The 20,823-nt window shown below is 39.5% G+C and overlaps 2 protein-coding genes across 7 annotated transcripts in view; both read right to left on the bottom strand.

The window, feature by feature from the left end:
• Window positions 1–167: 167 nt before the first annotated feature.
• ubap1la (ubiquitin associated protein 1-like a) lies at window positions 168–5,905 on the bottom strand. Of its 3 annotated transcripts, none has more exons than XM_051884642.1 (6): window positions 5,534–5,905; window positions 4,345–4,477; window positions 2,140–2,802; window positions 1,892–2,059; window positions 1,714–1,815; window positions 168–880 (listed from the first exon to the last, which is right to left on the bottom strand). In XM_051884642.1, exons 2-6 carry the CDS (start codon window positions 4,474–4,476, stop codon window positions 746–748), a joined length of 1,200 nt encoding a protein of 399 aa, XP_051740602.1. In that variant the 5' UTR covers window position 4,477; window positions 5,534–5,905; the 3' UTR covers window positions 168–745. The 3 variants fall into 3 exon arrangements, with proteins under 3 accessions (XP_051740602.1, XP_051740601.1, XP_051740603.1); XM_051884641.1 differs by having other exon boundaries at window positions 4,345–4,480; XM_051884643.1 differs by lacking the exons at window positions 4,345–4,477; window positions 5,534–5,905 and adding an exon at window positions 3,980–4,145.
• Window positions 5,906–7,386: 1,481 nt separating this feature from the next.
• The window catches only part of peak1 (pseudopodium-enriched atypical kinase 1), a 42,776-nt gene continuing 29,339 nt past the window's right edge, over window positions 7,387–20,823 (bottom strand). For 3 of the 4 annotated variants that reach the window (XM_051885281.1, XM_051885280.1, XM_051885282.1), the window contains 3 exons: window positions 16,610–16,827; window positions 12,713–13,449; window positions 7,387–11,776 (listed from right to left, as the gene is read on the bottom strand). In XM_051885281.1, the coding sequence (XP_051741241.1) occupies window positions 10,613–11,776; window positions 12,713–13,449; window positions 16,610–16,827 (2,119 nt within the window). In that variant the 3' untranslated portion in view covers window positions 7,387–10,612. Of the gene's footprint in view, window positions 11,777–12,712; window positions 13,450–16,609; window positions 16,828–19,223; window positions 20,757–20,823 lie in introns of those variants that run through there. The other variant, XM_051885283.1, reaches the window with a different exon arrangement.

Consider the following 20,823-nt stretch of genomic DNA (forward strand, 5'->3'; position numbering starts at 1 on the left):
CATCATGCTCGCTGATAGGCTGACGGACGTCATATGGAATATTCCAGCACACTGATTGGCTGACAGTTCAAGCCAGCTGACTGACCGGTTAAACCAGAAGTGAATGACGCTGATGATTTCGGAACCTTTAATCAGCAGAACTGAATGTAATCAAACCGTGATTATTGATTAATAAGTGATGATAACTTTTATGAGAACATTTTTATTAAATTCTAAACATGTAGAATACAATACAAACTAATTTATTGATGCAGAATAAATGACACAATATAGTGTTTAATTAAAGTCATTCAAACTGTCCCGGCTCTTTTCAAAAGATGTAACTTTTTTACTAAGCGATTAATCTTCATCATGATGGTTCTCATCATCTAGGTGATTAATCTGTTTTTCCAGATCTACAGTTAATCACGTGACATCAACATAATAAACAATAATACAATGAAATCAAAGCATCAAACAGCACCTCTTCTCCATGAAAGAGTTAAGTATTAAAGCTGCAAAGAATTTATTCATTCAGAAAGATTTGTAAGTATTTATACATTAATTTATGGAGCTGAAGATAGAGATTCATTAATTCATTAATGCATTTGAAGACTGATTCATTTGCTCATGTAGCTGATGATTCATTTATACTTTCATTAATGGAGTTGAGGAGTCATTCGAATTTGTTCATTCCATCATTCATGCTGAAGCTCAGGATTATTTCATTCACGGAGGAGGCGATTTGTTCACATCTTGTGGTTTCTCAGCCGCTCCGGGTCATAAGCTCCTCCAGGGCTCTCTCTTTATGGTTCTCGTGCACCAGTAAAACTTCTTTAATGGTGCTCTGCTGGAAACCCATCTCACAGAACTGAGCCAGCAGAAACAGGAACTCTGAAGCCTGAGAGAAAAACAAAAAGTTAATACAGTTACTTACTATATATCAGGTTGATATATTTGATGTGCTAAATGCTGAACTGGTCGAGTGTTTAAAGCGCTAAATGCTAATTTGAAGGATGTTTTGTGCACTGGATGCCGATTGGTTGAGTGTTTGGAGCGCTAAATACTGGATTGAGGGGTGTTTTGACTGCTGGATGGCAATTTGTTGAGTGTTTGGCGTGCTAAATGCTGATTTGAGGGATATTTTGTGCACTGGATTCTGATAGGTTGAGTGTTTGGAGCACTAAATACTGGGCTGCGTTCAGCCCCGACAAAACATTGCAAAACGTTTTTTAAACGGAAACGGTGGTGCGTTGAACACCCCGTTCTGATGACGCAAGAGTTGCAACTATGGCAGCTGAGAAGGCCATTCTTTGTGCTTTTTTTTTTTTGAAGAATTTTCGGAGCCTGATGAAATCGGTATAAATACGTGTTTAATACTGCAAAATACGCTCGATGTTACAGTCACTGCCCTTGTGTAGACCGAGCTGCAGCGGACACATTTGTAAACAACTTTACTTTGACGCATTGTGCGAGCTGTCTCTATATACATGTTGCTGCTGATTGGGCTGACATTTTTGACACACCCAACAAACAAGTGAAAACGCATCTCAAACCCCGTTGCACACCATTTCCAGGAAACATGCACCGGTTTGAGCTTGAACGTGCCCTAGGTTTAAGGGTGTTTCATGTGCTGGATGCCAATTGGTTGAGTGTTTAGAGCGCTATATGCTGATTCAATGGGTGTTCTGTGCGCTGGATGCTGATTGGTGAGGTGTCTTTTCCAGGTCTCACTTTGCTCTCACAGTTCTGGAACATCTCCAAAGCTTCTTCCACCTGAGTCTTCTCGTAACCCAGCCGACAGAGACGATCACATGAAGTCAGGTAACTCAAAATCTGAAGGAAATCAATAAAGAATGAGAGACAGAATGTGTTTTTTATATTGTGTGCCTTTGCGTGCAGTGCGTGTTACCTGATCAAGGCTCTTGGGTCCTGTCCTCTGCAGTGCTAGTATGGCAGTGCGCAGTGTGTATCCTTGTTGTGTAACGGCTTCAAGAAGATCCCTTTCTTCTTGACTCAAAGCACACAGCAGGTCTGCTGGAGCGTCCTGCAGCCCTGCGGACGTCCGCGGGCGCACACCCTAAAACGCACCAGTAACAACAAATCAGTTTAACAGTAATCTTTAAAAAGATTTATGGATCGACAGTGTGTGTATATTACATTTGAGGCGGGTTTCTGAGGCCTGGCTGAGGGTAGCGGTCCTGCGGACGAGGGTCTCGGCTGTAGGAGGGTGTGTGAGTTCCGCCGCCCGCTGTTTCTCATTACGACAGGCTTCCTGCGGGGGGCTCTGGAGCTGTGAGGACTGCCCTGCGGCGTCTGGCTGAGGGCAGGGGGGACAGGCTTCCGTATGTCTTTTAGAGAGGAGGCGGAGCTCGGTCGGGCCTTGTGGAGTGGAGGGGCGCAGGAAGGGGCGGGGCGAGGGGTGGAGCCTCGCTGGCTCTGACGAACAGAACATCGCAGGCACTGCGAGCCGGAGCTCTGCGGTCTTTCTCTGCAATGAGCATCATCCTCCTCAGTAGACGAGCTCTCGTCATCTGAGCCGCCCTCGCAGTCTGTGTCGGCGATTAGGAACTGGACTGCCCGCAGTGGGCGGGGCCTATGCGAGTCAGCAGCGCTGAGGCTTAAGCTGCGGGGACGTGGGCCCAGTTCCCAAAATTCTGCGCTTCTGATGCGCACCATACGGCTCTGCTGTGGGCTGCTGAACATCAGCCAAAATGGTGGGCAAGTAGGGGACACACTCGGGGGCGCTTTTTTGGCCTTCCTTTTCTTCCGCTGCTGTTCTCCCAATACAGCCATGATCCGTTTCTCCAGAGTGAATGAATACTGCCGAACAGGACAACATGTGAGCATTAAGAAAAATAAGCTCCTACAGATTGTAAAGGCCCTTTCACACCAAGAATGATAACAATAACAAAAAGATATAGTCCTAAAAATCATTCTAATTACAAAAGAATAGACCCTTTTCACATTTCTGGGTTTCTCAGAAGCGGAAGTCATCATAGTTGGGTAAACTTTTATAGCGGTGAATACTGCGCTAAATATATTTTTTTTGTTTTTCCATTTGCACAAATAGCAAAATTAAACTCCACAATAGTGTTTTCATAACTTCCAAAAAGAGGGGGGGAAAAAGGGAGCGATTGATAACGGCAGTCAGAAGAGAGAAAGATGTTATTTTTACCGTCACTTCCATAGCCGCTGTATTAGAAACGCCCTCACATCAGCATTAACTAATTTTTTGTAATTTGATGCAACGGTAATAATTCTAAGTATAGAATTAAAAATGTACATAAATTTTTTTTTTAAGTGAAAATTTATTTTTTTTTTGCAGGATTTACGATATTGATGACCGTTATTTTAACGGTCCTCAGTCATCAGTCCACACCACAGCTAGACCTTATGTAGCCCCGCCCCTTTTCAGCGCTGCGCTCGTTGTCTTTTGACTTCCGGCTTGTATTTCCACAGCGATCTTATGTATTTATGAAAGAACTGCTCATTTTAAAATCTTCCCGGTCTACTGATATTTGTTAAGACATCTGCTTTAAACATAACAATGCTCATGATAACTTTTATTAACTCTACATTAAGTAAATCCACTTCACCAGCTAATTATTCTTCAACAGCGATGCCACAGAAATATACAGAGCTACCGCAAAAACGGAAGTTCAAAGACAATATTCTAAAGATGGCGGCGCGCTTGTTTCTCTGGTAAATAAGGTCTATAATGACATAGAGAAACGATATCGTTGGCTAACCATGCCCTAACCCCCAGCTGTTCAACGATAAAACACTGTCAGCCAATCAGAATCCGTTCTAATTTAAGGGTTCGCGCTTTAATCGCCGAAATCCACCACTGTTTGACAAGTCAAACCCCCTTTTCAAGGATACTTTAAAGAAAATGGATATATGGAAAACAATCTTTAATACCCTCGGAATAAATGGTGAGAAGTATTAACGATGAGATCATTATGTCAGGCTAGGAAACAGTGTAACATAAATTTACCTCAGGTATCCAGCGCTAGTTTCGACAACACTGTCTTGCTGCCTTTGAAGCTGCAGTGAAAAAGACTAGGCGTTGTTTTTATTCCACTATATTGACTTCGACAGCTAAATTCACTGTTAGATTAGATCGAATACACTATCTGTTCACTCGAAACATAGCATGCTGAGGACATCTGCTGGTTAAGGCCGTGTAAATGCAACAAGAACATCAAAAACGTTACACACTTTGAAACCGCAGCGCGTGAGCTTACAATGAACAGACCGTTATCGTTCGTTGGCGTGGACGCAAATGTATCTTTATAGTTATCGTTCTTGGTATGAACGGGCCTTAAATCATTAGTTATGAGTTTACTGTTGCATTCTTACCTTTGTATCACGCAATATTTGAGCACAGTCTGGGATCTTTATTTCAGGAGCTGCGACCGGCTCTTTCTGACCCAACTGTATCTCCACAGAGTCCAGGGCGACTTTAAACGGAACCTCATCCAGACTACACATTCTGCTGACATGCACAAACAGTTTATATTTATGCAAATCAGTATCTCAGTGTAGTTCATTTATTTCTGCTACTCAATATTTCTGTCAATTTCCATGAATATGATACACTTGGTGTCCGACTTTGGAAATAACATTAAGCATGAAAAAGCGCTAGCTTTGAACACATTAATGTATCCAACATTGCAGCTTTTGGTCCATGCTGCCTCAAACCTTCATGAAAGAACAATTAAAAACATACAATGTCATAATACTACCGATATTCGGTAAGTTACTGTAAAAAAGTAATTAATTTACTAATTACATTTTCAACAGTTTAGTTAGATTAATTACTCTCTCTCTAAAACGTATTGCATTATTTAATACTAAATATTTTATAAATCCTATATCAACATCGTCCAGTTGAACAATACAAGGATAGACATGAAACTCCTCTTTTAATTTTTAAATAAACAATAAAAAATGCATAAATTATTCTTGGACTGACCAAAGTAGCTATTTAAAGAGAGAAGGTTACATTCAAAGCATTAAAATTTGATGTTAAATGTCTATATAGAATTGTTATAGACTATATTTAATGCGATAAAAAAGAGTAATCCCTTACTTTACTTTTTTCAAGGGAAAATTACAGTAATTAATTACTTAGTAATGCATTACACCCAACACTGAATACTATATGATACTCACTTCACTTCATTGTAGTAAAAACTTTTAAAATAGTAACTAAAAAACCTGAATATTTATAATTTTATTTCAATTTATATTTATAATAAAATAATTTAAATTGTTGCTATGAAATACTACTACTACTGTAATTTTAATAAAAAAAAAACTTTTAATTAACTAACTTAAATGACAAAAACATTTAACTTTTATAATACTTAGAATAAAATAATTTAAGATTTTGCTATGTAATAATAATAAAATATATAATTTAACCATAATTATTATATATAATTATTTAACAATCATAATTTGTCCAATGCAACCAAGTATAACTGTAAATTGGTTTATCTGTATATTAGTATTGATTACAGGACATTAAATGAAAGTGTCTTACCTGTAGTGTGTGTGAGTTGAAGGATGTGTGTATCGTATGTTCCTCGGTTGCAGAGTGCACTAATCAGGTTCACGTGTGCATAATAACAGAAGCACGATGTCCCCTGGTGAATCAACACAGGCTTACACATACAAACAGAATCAGGCTTACACCCTGACTCACACAATAATCCTTTCATATCCTGTCGGAACAAACGCACATCATCATCATGTTCCTTTCCATTTCTCACATGACAGTAAGGTGCTAAAGATACTAAGAGGTTTTAAACTCCTAGAACACTCTGATAGATACCATGAACCGTGATGCTGTTTATGTAATAGGCCTATGTTATCAGCTGTGTGCAGATTCTCAATGCTTTATTGTTATCGAGTGTCTGTTTACTCGCCGTGAATCTGAAAAAGGCATCAGGAGATTATACACACTTTATGAGCTTGAAGTGTTGGGCCATATTACATAAACAGGGATGGTTTATGTGGTTTATGGCGCCCTCTACTGGCCCTAAACTAAAACAGCAGGATTATTTTGTTTTGTGACCTAAAGTGTGACGGTCACTCACAGTTACCATTGAGTTAAAACAATTACATTAAAACAAAAAAAGTTTTATGTTTATTAAAGTTAATAAATTTAATAAAGTACTATAAAACGTATTTAATATTAAAATGATGGTTCTGACCAAGAAATTGCAACATTTTGCATAATTTTTTCTGCCTTTTGTTTTTTCTTAAAAAAAGCTTGCATTTACAAAAGACATCTAGCCTAATACTTTAGAAATGAAACTTCTACACTATAAGAATTTCTTTTAATTTTTCATGACATTTTTAGCATTTTATTAATTGCCATTTCTTCTCCTGGCCTACACATCACATTTAGGAAATTCATTTCCAGGTTTTCTAGGACCTTGTGACATGCTAATGTCCTTTTATCATAAAAGATTTAATCCCGTAACATTTTTTTTTACTCAGGTCAAATAGGCCTATATTAGCTATTTAAAGGTACATTATAATAATTACCCAGCAAACATGTCGTGTCCCACTCCCTGGCCACAAATAGTTGCGGTAGGACGGCATAAATCGGTAAAAAATATGTAACAGAATATTTCCTAAAACTGCATTCAGATACGTTTGTACATGTCGGGGTTGTGTGCATAATGTTTACCTGGACTTTTAGTGATGTGTAGTTCATTAAGATACCGTCAAAGACGTCCGTTCAAATTTCACTTTGAAACTATTTTTCAACCGTAACCGGACATGTCGGAGGGACGTCTTCTCAACGGTCATTAAACGTCCAAATATTTGCTGGGTAACTACATTTAAATAATTCAATATATCATCAATCCTTACTTCAAAACTTAGCCTGATTCACTGTAGTAAGCATATTATAGCCCAGTGTTTATATTTTATAGCGGGATGGTTTTGGCGGGAAATTGGGTAGGCCTACTTCACTCACCCGTGCGAGTCTCGTAATATCCGTAAATGGAGAAAAGGTGCCCTGGATAGTTTGACTCCTGTATGGTTTGAAGTACCTGTCTATTAATGGGTATAGCTAGAGTGACATCTTCAGTATGTTTGAGATCCTTTCCTAAACTGGTTTTATATCTTAAGCCTAGAGTGAATGTTTTATGAGCAGCAGGATAACCATGCACAACCGAAGCAATTCACGCAGTTTAGTTTTTTAACCCCTAGAGTTACATAGGCCTACAACATCACTGAACCTATATACATTAATTTACACCAACAAAACTATTTTTATGGGTTAAATCATGTAGAAATAGTTCTAATGTAGGCTAACCATACAGTGTAGCATTAATAATGAATACAAGAAAGCAGTCTTTCTATAAAAACACACAAGTCTCGTTTAAAAACATATTCATAGTTTTATTATGAGCAGTTAACTCAGTAATGTAGAGCTAAATACCATGAGATATGCAGTTGTAGGTAAAAAGCAGTTCTGTGAAATCATCACTGGGAATAAGCATTTGTAAATAACAGTAAATACATGATTTCAGTGAAATGAAGTGAATGAAACTGATAAAATGGTGGTGGATGAGCAAAAACACACGCTCGCGCACACTCTCCCGGTTACAGACATATGCTGATACTTTCACGCTCTCAAGTTCTTTCTGTGACACAGAATTGTGCCCGTAATGCTAAAATGAATTTAAACTACACTCAAAATTATTATATACAAATATAAATCAATACAACATATTGCTACGGTGTGACCCGCAAACATTCAGCGCGACACACCGAAATCTCTTTCTAACACACACACACACACACACACAATATTCCTGTTTCTCTCTAATGGAACTGATGGAACTATAACTGCTGCTTTGGAAATGGAAGATGGGAGCAAACCAATGTTCCCGCCCTAGTTTGTGATTGACAGAGACTCTATCCAATGACCTCACACGAACCGTTTCTCATGCGCTATCAATCATTAAATCCCTTTCTGGCAATCCCTTTCTTTCATCTAAACATGTAAATGAAATAAAAATAGAAACAGGGAACCGTGACAATATCTGCATCCCAATTTGCATACCATCCATGCTATAAATATTACCCACAATTCCCTTGTACTACAGAAGAGGGCTTGTAACAGATCTTCATCTTTTTTTGTAATAGTGAAAAATGATAAAAACCAAAGGCCAAAGTTGCCACAGCAGTTTTAAATACATGTGAAAGTAATAATAAATTTAGCTAGATGTTAACGCGTCCATACTGCGTTATTTCATAATTGCAATACTAGCATACTACATACTCAAAGTATATACTTTCCCATAACTGCTGAAGTACATACCTGTAGTACACAGTAGAAGTAAGCAAACTGGGATGCAGCCTGTGTGTGTGTAACACACTTCACTCTAATGTCGTCTCTACATTGCCATTGCCTGAAACACACACACGCCTCAAAATAACACTACAACAAGGACAAAATGCTGAAGAATGTGCCGTCCCTGGTTCAAATTAATGATTCACACACACAATCAAATATCCTCACATATGCCTCGCTGGGGGTCTGATCCCAGAGCTCGAATTCTCATCAATTATGTGCCGAACAGGAACAGGAAGATAAAGAATAACTGCATGCTGAGAATATCAAGTGCGATAAATATATCTAAAATACTGTAACAAATGTTAACACTTACTTTTAATGATTGCGCATATATCCGCGTAGCGATATTCGGTTCGTAATTCTGTAAGGTCAGGGTTAGATTAATCCTGATATGTCCCAAAAGCAGTTCAGAGCCTTTTCTGCAAGTGTGAACGCTACGATCAGAATCTGGAGTGACTCTAGTTTGATTAGAGCAAGTTTGGTGCCAATCCCTGTGATTGGAAATGCTCCTAAGTACTTTTGAGAGCCAAAGTACTGCTAAAGAACCAAACTGCATTTGTTTTAGGTACATAAGGACACTTTCTTTATGAGGGCGAGTATTAATATCTGCTCTTTGAATATGTAAAATGCAAAAATATGTTTTGTTCTGTGTGGTTCAGAGTGTTTAGTCTTTGGTAAACTTTACAGTGCTCTTGTTGTGGTAGAAAAATATCCAATCTGTACTCTCGAACTAATCTGTATGATATATCAGGATCTGATAAAAACATATTCGATTGAAATGACTGAATAAAGATGATGTTTTTGCCTCTTTCCATGAATCTATCTCTCTCTCTCTCTCTCTATATATATATATATACAAACATACACAGATACATAGTAAGGCATGTTAGACTAAAATTCATTCATTCAGTGACCTAATGGAGGACCCTTCGGCTACGTTCACACTCAGATCTGATTTTTTTTGTATAGCTGTTCACATTGTTATGTCAGATTTCCAGTGTGAACAGATCACGGTTCTGAACTGACCTGCATGTGCAAAAGAACGATAAAAACGGGGTTTCCAGGTTTTTACCAGAAAATCCACTGAATTGCTTCTCAAAACTAGTCCAAAACTAGCCCAATCGCGTTTTGTGGGGTATCCCGATAGAAATCAGGTTCCGGAGGTTAAATATCGCGGTCGCTTCAACCCACAGAGTTGCAAAACAACCCGCGGCAACAGTAAGAAAGTAACCCAATTCTGCGGGAAAATCGTGGACTTGGCAACACACACCGCGCACTGTCATACGGAAGTAAACACGGAGGGCATTAAAGTAAGCGATTACGCATTTATTTATAGTGTGATCTGCCGCGGAAGCCAGCGAAATTATGCGCAGGCAATATGACAAACAAAGACAGTGATGTGACAAAAGAGCAGAGTTTTCAAACTTTTATGATACGAGCCCTCATGTTTTGCTTGTATTTAAGCGCTGTCTCTGTATTACTTACGACTTCTGACACATCATTCCCCTCCTACTGACTGTCTTGATAATGTTGGGTATGTAAAATCTTTGAATAGACTCTCATGAGCGCAGAATCGTGACGAATGTTGATCTCGAGTGACGTAAAAATCGCACGAATTCCAATATGACTGTTCACACTGCGGTCGCATTACAAAACATTGACCTGTATCGGATTTAGTACCACATATGGCACAAATCAGAATTGAAAAGATCATATTCCATGTGGTTTGTACTGTTCACACTGTCATGGGGAAAACAGATATGAGTCACATGTGGGCCACATTTACCTGCAGTGTGAACGTAGCCTTATTTTAGGGGCTCCTTACACAAACTCCAATATGTGATGATTACATAATAGTTATCCAATAGTTTCATGAGTTAGTGGAATCATAAATCATGATGCAGCTGATGTTGGATCAGTGGTTTCCTGCTGATATACAGCAGAATTAAAAGCATAACTAAACACACTGGCAGAAAACCCACAACACGCTCACACATACACACACGTCATGCAGTTTCACTTTGTTTATAAAAGCAGCTCTATAAATGTGCCATTATCTGTGGAGTTAAATATGACTTCACTTTGTCACTTTTCATCCTGTAAACGGTTTGATCGAACTCTCTGCATGGTATTAGAAGTAAAGCAAACCCAAACACATTCACTAACAAGAGTCAACTGATACGGTTTCCTCGAATAAGATTACACGTCTGTACAGCGCACATGTGTAAAGCCTCACTGCTGTGATCAGATAAGCACGCCCTGTGGCTGCTGCAGGATCTTGATCACTCTGCTGAGAGATTCGGTGGTGGCAAAGGCCAGATACTGACAGCACAACCAGTCCTCCAGACTCACGCCACAGCCTGAATCCAAAGAACGCTCGGCGAACTTGATCATCATAAGCGTTCGCTTCAGGTCCAGCCAGTTCTGCAGGACGGTGTGGCGCTGGACTGTCCCGGCAGCAGGGTTTAGCGAATTAAAGAGATCCTCCCGTGGGCCCCACAGCAAACACTGCAAACACGCCCGTGCGTCCGCCATCTGGATGCGCTCAGAAGGATTGGGGTTGAGAAGCAATGTGGCGAGCTGCTGAAGGCCGTTAGAGTAGAGAGAGCGCAGCGGCAGCTGAGGCAAGTCAGAGCTGCAGTATTCCCTCTCCTTTAGCGCCGGACTTTCCTCGAACGGATTGGGTCGATGCAGCATCTCGTAGATCAGTATGCCGGTCTGGAATTCATCGCACTTGCGGTACTGAGTGGCAGTGAGGAGCTCAGGTGCCAGACGGGACTGATCTCGGAGCGAAGCGGGTTCCAGCACCACGTTCTTGAGTTTAGCCTGAGAGAAGTTGCTGATGATGAGGCGGGCAGGGCAAGCGGAAGCCGTGGCGGAGGAAGGTCCGGATGCGGCGTTGTTGTTCGGTTCCAGCAGCTCCAGGTTCCAAGGGTTCCCGGGCTGACAGTGCACCAGGAGGAGGTTCTCGAGCCGTAGGTCGCAGTGCGTGACATGATAGGGTTTCATGTGCTCCAGTCCCGAACACAACTGCAGCAGCAGCAGACACACCTGCCGTTCATACAGCTCAGGGTTTCGTGCGTGCCGCTCCACACCCTCGCGTACGAAATCCGCCACCGTCTGGAACGGCACCTCACGAGTGATCACCACAACACGGCTGCAGAGTTTCCCGCCCGGTCCTGCCGCATCTCTCTCGTCCTCTTTTTCTTTTCCCTCTTCTCCTTCTTGTGTACCACCTCGCTCACCTTCTCTATCCTCCTCTTGCTCCCAAGGCAGCAGGCGGGCCGGAACATCTGCCAGGAAGTGCCCACAGTCCTGCTGGATGTTGAAGTGCACAGCGATACTCTGCCGAACTGCCAGGCTGTGAAAAAACTGCTGCTGAGTCTCCTTCACCACACCCCGACAGATCTGAGATCAGACAGAAAGAGAAAATTAAAGGATTAGTTCACTTCAGAATTAACATCTCCTGATAATTTACTCACCTCCATGTCATCCAAGATGTCCTTCTTTCTTCAGTCGAAAAGATTCCAGGATTTTTCTCCATATAGTGGACTTAAACAGTTACCAATGGGTTGAAGGTCCAAATGTCAGTTTCAGTGCAGCTTCAAAGGGCTCTACACGATCCCAGATGAGGGATAAGAGTCTTATCTAGAGAAACGACCGGCCATTTTCAAGAAAAAAAAAGAAAATGTATATACTTTTTAACCACAAATGCTCATCTTGCACCAGCTCTGTGATGTGCCACGCATTACATAATCATGTTGGAAAGGTCACGGGTGATGTAGGCGGAAGTACCGCGGTAGGGCGAGAAACATCGTCGTTTTACCTTTTTTGTAAAGGCTGTTTGACTTTGTCTTTGCACGTTCACTTTGTGAACACTGGGTCAGTACTTCTACCTATGTCACATGTGACCTTTCCAACATGATAATGTAATGTGTGTTGCATCGCAGAGCAGTGCAGGATGAGCATTTGTGGTTAAAAAGTATATAAATTTTTATCTTTTTTTAGAAAACAACTGATCATTTTGCTAGATAAGACCTTTATTCCTCGTCTGGGATCATGTAGAGCCCTTTGAAGCTGCACTGAAACTGCAATTTGGACCTTCAACCCGTTGAACCCCAGTGAAGTCCACTATATTTAGAAAAATCCTGGAATGTTGTCCTCAAAAACCTTCATTTCTTTTCGACTGAAGAAAGAAAGACATGAACATCTTGGATGACATTGGGGTGAGTAAATTATCAGGAAATTTTAATTCTGAAGTGAACTCTTTAAAAGATTATGCTAATCAGCTCATCCCATTTACCGGACATGCCACAGTAATTATGTGTAAGACTAAGTTTTCACCTTGACAGCATAGTTCACCAGAGGTTCTCTGGCGAAAGACGCTGTGTAGTACACGGCATCTCCAGCCTCGCAGCAGGGTTTTCCCGCAGTCAGCCGGAAGTGAGACCAGCTGTCCGTCCCGAAGCGCAGATGATCTTTTTGTCCAGCCATGAATCGATCTTCACATCTTGTTGCCAACTTACGAAGGGTGTCCGTGTGCAGGCCTCGGATCCTCCCGACAACTTCCTCCCAGCTCTCCATGCCTCTATATGGCACCTGCTTCTGGCCTTTAGCGGGTCTCCCAGCCCCTCGTGTTCGGGCCGTCAGACTCTCTGTACTGCGGTAGCCTCGGCGGTCACATCCCTGCATGGAGCTGCTGTTGGAAAGGCAAGACAGGCTCCGCCCACCCACGGGACGCTCCAGGGAGTCTCCGGATTCGTCGGGATGTCGTGCCTCCGAGCTTAGAGAGGAGCTCTGACTGGCCGTGTCCCATGTAGACTCGAGATCATAGAGTGGATTGGCGACACTCAGACTGGTCCCGCCTGGTTTGGCCTCTCCTTTGGGTCGCGGGACAGCGAGTTCTCTACCTAGAGCGGAGGATGGCTCTGTTTGAGCACGTGGGACTGACTTTTTGGGCAGGGGAGGAGGGGTGGATTTACTCGTGGGTTCGGTGACCTCTGGGTCAGAAGTTAAAGTGTCATCAGATGATTTAGGGTGTCTAGGATGTTTCAAAGGGATCATGTTGGCCCTGGATTGACCTGTAGAGTGAGAGATGAGGAATCTTAGTTTCATGAACTTTTGAAAGGAATATCAAAAGAAAATGTGATCATTCTTCTAAACAACAACGCTTATTTGAAATGCCTGTTAACTGGTGCATTATTGGATTTCCTTTAAAAGCTAGTAACATTGTCTAACCTTGATCCTGTCATTACATGTTCCCTTTTACCATATCTCCATCTGCAGGAAGAACAGTCTTAAAGCATTTCACGCACACTCCATCCGCAGGGACGTGGGATATGAGTTAGGAATTATTTAACAGCGTGAAACCTCATCTAACATTCCTCACTAATCTGCTTTAATCTCCCAATAATCAGACTGGGGCTTCCTCTGAGGCCCTTTCACCAGGACAGGGAATTTTGTAGGTCACGTCTATAAAACGATCAAAGAGTCAGTGGTACAAAATTAGAGACAGCACTTTAGCCCCTTGGAGACCCGTTCTGTTATGCAGTTCAGAGGTTCATAAGCCTTAGTCATCAGCTCAGCAACGCTATATTGTGAGATATCAGAGGTCACTGGTGACAACTTGCTTCGAGTCGGATGGTGTCTTGCCCCCTATGAACACTTTTCGTTTTAAAACGCATAACTTTTGCTACGGTTACGCCTGTCATTTACACTACTTCGAAAACGCTGCAGAGTCCGTTTTAGAAAATGCCGGGGTTGCATTTCAGTATAAACTGAGACTTTTGAAAATGATGGCGTGGCTGCCTACGCTCGCTCTGCATATCCTTGATGACCGTGTAAACAATAACATGGAGACTGAACTGCCTACATGCATAAGAGGCAAATGTTTACACTTGTACGTGCATGCCCAGTGTGCATGAACGGTCATGTGATATGAATTTTCGGTCGTGTAGCATAGACGAAGATCGTTTCTGAAACACTGTGGAAACACCAGTGTAGATGAGGATCGTTTTAATTTTAAAATGCCATTTTAAGACGAAAACGCACTAGTGTAAACAGGGCCTAACACTTGGGATTAAGCTCTTTAGTGTTCCACTAACCTGCTGCGCAGCAGTAATCACACACGACTCCAGACAATGCCTTCAATATGCTTTAATCGCGGCCGTGAGGATCTCAGACCAATTTCATAGTAAATCCCCCGACAAAGAGGGTACGACAGTTTTTATAAAAAAGGAACATGGTAAAGGTGACACGATTCATTACATCATTTTCCTCTACATATGTATAATTCTTTGTTACTAGGTTTGGCTATAATGAGAGACACAACACACCCTTTGAATCATGCTTTTGAATTATCGTCATCGTTATTGAACACCCAAAGCAATCAAAGCAATATATAAGCAAACTTTTGTACCGAATGCAATAGGTCTTCTGAATAAGGGGTAGGAAATGTGAATATTTTTAGCTTTTGAAGTGGATGTTGTGTATTGTTATATGTATAGTGATTGTATGGCAAGGCCAAAGACCAATTTTTAGCCAAGGCTGAACAATAAAGTAGTAAACTAACTGACTAAGAAGGTAGGGGCAAATCTGGATATCTCGATCATGAGGTTGGACATACATATCAAAACTGGACACCTGTCTAGTTTTATTTCTCCTTTTGTTATTTTCAGACACGAGTGTTAGAGACATTCAGTATCAAAACATATATAAATGTTATCCCTGTAAGGAAAGAAATGTTAGTTATGATTAATTATAATTAAAGTTAAAATTAAAATTTCTCCCACAAACTGAATCCCTGGTTTCCACACAGTGACTACTGCCAGCTTGCGAGAATATTACTGCATCTTCTCATCTAACGTCTCCATTAAACCTCACATGATTACATGGACAACCAGTAGTTTGTGTGCAAAAAAAAGTATTTTTTTGAGGTTATTTTCAGGGTATTATGTTTTTAATTGTTGTAATGTTGTAATTCTCCTGCTTGCTTTTAAATCTTTGCATGGCTTGGCTCCCCCTTATCTCTGTAATATGCTCGTCCCCTACACTCCGACTCGCTCACTACGTTCCTCCGACTCTGGCCTTCTCGCTGTCCCTCGGCATCGCCTCTCTTCACTGGGGGGCAGATCATTCAGTATTATCGCACCCAAACTCTGGAATTCTCTCCCCCGCTCACTCTGTTGTGTTAATAATATCTCTAAATTTAAATCATTATTTAAAACTCACTTGTTTTCTGAATGTTATACCTCTGATTTGATGAATTGATTGTTCTGCATAATTACTAATAGTTCTCTGAATGTTATGTTATGTCTCTTAAGTCCTGTGTATTTTATTGTACTTGACTCTATTCTTCTGTATGCTTCCTTGTCCATTATTGTTTTTCATCATTATCTACTTGTATTATCTCTTCCTTGATAATTGTACATTGTAAAGCGTCCTTGAGCCCTGGAAAGGCGCTATATAAATAAAACTTATTATTATTATTATTATTAATGGGCAATATTAGAAGAAGGTAATTTAAGGATTTATCTTTTTCAATTCTAACAGTATATTACATCTTTATGTCAGGTTACAAACATTAATATTTTCTGTACATTATAACATTTTAATGTCTGAAGCATTTTAAATTCTAGATCTTCTAGGAGCATTATTGCAAACACTAGGAAAAACAACAGTATTGAAATACATTCATATCAGTTGTCAGCCATAACATAAATATAATTATAGAATTTCTGTCATGCTTGAGTCAAGTTTGAGACCAATGAAAACTGAAATGAGTTTTAAAATCTATTTCAAAATTATAAATAAACATGCGTTTAAACATTTTAAAACAAAGAAAAGTAAATACATAAAATAAGAAATATTTAAGATTTTGCACTATTTCTAGGACATATTATTGTAATTTACATTTCCTGCTAGCCAAACTACATATTCATGCAAATAAAACTAAGCGCCTTAAGAAAAAGAGCAAAGAAAAACAGAGAAAGAGACCGAGCCATACCTCCTTTCACTGCACAAACTTCAGAGAAACTCGATCAGCAAAATGATTTCAAATTGAGAGATTGAGAAGTGATCTTATTTATGGGTCTAGAAATGCTCTTGCACACGCTGCTGCCATGACAACCTAAATATATCAACGTGAGCCGGCCAAATCAGGTCAGAACCTCCCGCCGCTGGCCCAAATAAATGGACAGAGCACACAAAGTGACCCATCAAATGTGTGTGCGTTTGACTTACCCAGGTTGGTGTACGTGGCCCTGCAGCTGCTGGACGCAGGAGAGTGTGAGACGGTGTGAGCGATTCCCTCTTCCTCTCGCTCTGCCTGGCTGCCGCTGTTTGAGGTGGGCGACACTGGGGGCGGACAGGAGGCAGGCGGCTCACGCAGGGGCGACAGCTCCAGCTTAGCAGGAAGAGAGGTGGCTGATGAGGTCTCAGTATCCTGAACTGGAAGCTGACTGCATGAAAGAGAGACAAACAAGAAGATTTCTAACCTAAACAGCAAGGATTTAGAAATTGAGGATGCGGGTTATTTTACAAAGCTAATTTCGGAACTACCTCTTTTTTTTTTTTTTAAAGGGATAGTTCACTCATAAATTAAAATTCTGTCATTATTTACTCAGCATTATTTAGTTACAAACCCATACGACTATAAATAATGTTTATTTCTCACTCAAATCTATCATATGGCTACATAAGACTTTGTACAAGTTGTATGGACCACTTTTATGACACTTTTATGGTGCTCTTGCACCTTTTTTAAGCTTGAAAAATAAGTCAGACAGTTTACTTACTGAAAAAATAAAGTCATACAGGTTTGGAAAAGCATGAGAGTGAGTAAATAATGAGATGAATAATGATTAAATGGTTAGTTCATCCAAAAATGAAATTTCTGTCATTAATTACATGTCATTCTAAACCTGTAAGACGTTCATTTATCTTCGAAACACAAATAAAGATATTATAAGATAAACTGCCCTGCGTTTACAAAGTAAACAACAAAAAAAAAAGTCGTTATTTTTGTTTTGTTTTTGCGCACAAAAAGTATACTCACTTCATAACATTAAGGTTGAACCACTGTAGTCATGTGGACTATTTTAATGATGCCTTTAGTACCTTTCTGGACCTCAAAAGGTGCAATGATGTTGCTGCCTATGTGTGGTTCAGAAACCCTCGGATTTCATCAAAAATATCTTTATTTGTGTTCAGGTCAATGACATGATGGGTCATTTTTTTTGTCTAAAGGCTTTAATAATAATAAAAAACAAAGATATGACATCCAAAGTATGTAAGGTAGTACAACTAGATCTCTTTTATTGAATCCAAAAGGTTTTAATTATATTTTGCTACATATAAAGGTATTTTAAAGATTTTGAAGTGTCAAAAGGTCATTCGGTTTAACCTTCCAAAGGCCAATACAGCCATTTCATTTGTGATTAAAATATCTTAAAATGTAATAAATGTATATATTTTTTATTCTGGCATGATTTTATAACATCATATATCAACATAGTGCAAAATGGTATTAAAATTATGCGTAGAAGTCGTTGCTTTGTTATGAAAAAGAATGTCCGGAAAAATGAATTTCATTTATGTCATTCGGAGTAACCAATATAAAGGGACCATTTTGGATCAAGTCATGCGGTCAGTATCATGTGACAGGATGTGACATCATTCAGACACCTGCAAAGGACCAAATGGTCGTGAAGTAAAGTAACTAACTCTCTTTTAACTATTTGAAAAATTCATGTTTTCACTTGATCATACGCATGTCCCAAACATCAGGTCATTCGGTACAACCGCTGTAAAACATGGAAAATGTTGAAATATTTAAAAAAACTTGTACTAAATAATAAATATTTGATTGTGCTTTTGCTAGCTAGCAAGATATCAGCCTGTTAGCATTGTTTGAAAATATCGTCATTCGGTAAAACCGAAATTTTGGTTAAACCGAATGACTTTTTTGGTGACAAATTTTGTCCATCTTGTAAAAAAAAAAAAATGACAAAAGCAGTGTTAATTGATTATAAAAAAACAAAAAACAAAACAAAAACACACAATCTCATTGTTAACACTTAACAAAACTTCAAAATTAATTATATCTCCATTATGTATTTTTACACTTTTGAAAACCTTATTTGTCAATGACCCTTTCTGAAAATGAACGAGGTGGGTTTGGAATGACATGAGGGTGAGTAATTATTGACAGAAATTTCATTTTTGGGTGAATTAACCCTGTAAGAATGAATAATTGTGTGAGAGTGCTTTAGTTCAAGATTTTTTTTATTTAGCATGGTGGCATCCATCTATACTGGACTAATCAAACACAAAATACAACTGTCCTTTGCTTAGATTCCAAACTATCCCTCCTGTATACCAGTGCCAAACTTACTCTCCTAAATAACCGGTCCAGGAACGCTAAATGGGAGGAATCTTCTGCTGGCAGAGCATGTCTGGACATATAAAAACATTCTGTTCCATTAAGGTACGACACCCTCAAAAATCTATTATACGAAAGGTGTTCTCTCAAAAAATGAAGATAAGATTCCTAATGCTTCTATTGAAACACCAGTGCAAAAATGTACTGTAAACACACAAGAGAAGATATCACCACAAAAAAAGTGATGTTTTTTTTTTTTTTTTTTCAAGTGATAGTGTATCTGTGTGTCTCAGTGAGAAAGAACCTGAATCAACGTGTCTGAACTATCTCTTTCTCTTACTGAGGCAGATAACGCTCTGCAAACACTCACTTACACACACACACGCACACAAACAGCAGCTGAAACAAACACCCAGCTAAAAGCTTCAGTAAAGTGTTGGTCTGTTTAAAGGAATTTGAGGAAGTAATGCTTACCCACTATATTGGCTCACACAATCACCCATTTGATAAGGTCAGAGACAATAAAAGTTAAAATCAGAAACAGGAATTCCTTGCTTTCAAATACTTAATAGACAAAACTCTCTTGGATTCTGTTTTTCTTATTCCTCCTCCCTCTGCTGTAACATTCGGTATGAATATTTCCTCTACATGATTAACCCTTAACAGACATCCACCTGTGGTTGTTCATCAGCTCACAACTGTGACAAATCAGGATCAAAGTCCTTCGCTTCCGCAGATCACACACACACACACAGGTATGACTAAAATAACAGGAAGCGTTAGGAAATCACATACTATTAATATGGCGAAAAATAATAATTAAATACGACCTGAAGACAGAATGATTAGAAATCAAACCTTACCATTAAGCTACAATTCCAATTAATTGCAAAAAATGATCAATATGTATTTTAAGTTCTTAGAAGTCAAGTTAAACTTTTCTCTTTCCTTCTGTTTTTAGTTACCTTAGCAAGGTAGCCTGCTAAGCTAACATACCCTGATTACTACACATAATCAAAAGTTTTGTGTAGCATTTGTGATCTCAGTGTTTGATGTTAAACCCAAATCCTAATTTCTTGCCATTTTAAAAATGTTTAAATACTATAACCCAAAACATATTTATTTAAAGCTGCAGTCTGTAAGTTTTGCCTCTTTGTTGCCATCTCTGTTTGAAACCTGCAATTGCAGTTATTTGCGGAATTATCATTTTACGTAGGTTGTGCATCGGCACGGCTCCTCAGCGCAGATGAATCTAATGTGTCGAGGAGAAGGCTGTCAGTCACCGCACCGGTGGATACTGTACTTCGGAATTACCGATACTACATCTTGAAAGTACGACCAAAATAATAAGTTTCACCGGAAAATGTCATCTGAACAAGTAAGTAACATATCAGCCACTTTTGTTCTGACCAACTGAGAAAAAAGAGCCTTCAAATGATCCGCCACCTGCAGCGTCTGGGACTCCTCCTTTATGTATACAGACGTGACATAATGACGCAAAAGCAAACTCGTATTTCCCGCGGAAACCTACCAGTACCACTCAAATTAAAAACATTATTACAAGCTTACCGTTGTGAATCAGGTTAAGGTAAGGAACTAGTTTTGAACACTGGCTGGTTATGTACTTGCTCAATAACTGATTTTGAATAATTTTTAACCAAAAAAAGTTACAGACTGCAAATCTAAACATTGTTTTATCATAAATGCTATTGTCTCATTTAAATCTTTACAAGTACTGAATTTAAGAAAATATGCTATGTATTTTCAGTTTTGACATACTCACAGTATACTCCACTTTTCTACCAGGCATTACAAAAAGCTACCCCTAGGGGCACACATTTATCATTAGGGTGTCTCAAAAACTTTTCTGCTTTTTTATCTGGGATGAATATGAAGGTCATGCAAGGAAACATACTAAGACAGTGGTTCCCAAACCTGTCCTGGAGGACCCCCAGCCCTGCACATTTTGTATGTACTAAGACATACAGCAAGATAAGGACACAGAAAAGACCATAGCATATGTTTCTATATTAAAAAGCTAAGAGAGAGAGAGAGGGGGATTGACAGTGAAAAG

Source organism: Ctenopharyngodon idella, chromosome 24 (assembly GCF_019924925.1).
Source record: "Ctenopharyngodon idella isolate HZGC_01 chromosome 24, HZGC01, whole genome shotgun sequence".
Classification (NCBI taxonomy): Eukaryota; Metazoa; Chordata; class Actinopteri; order Cypriniformes; family Xenocyprididae; genus Ctenopharyngodon; species Ctenopharyngodon idella.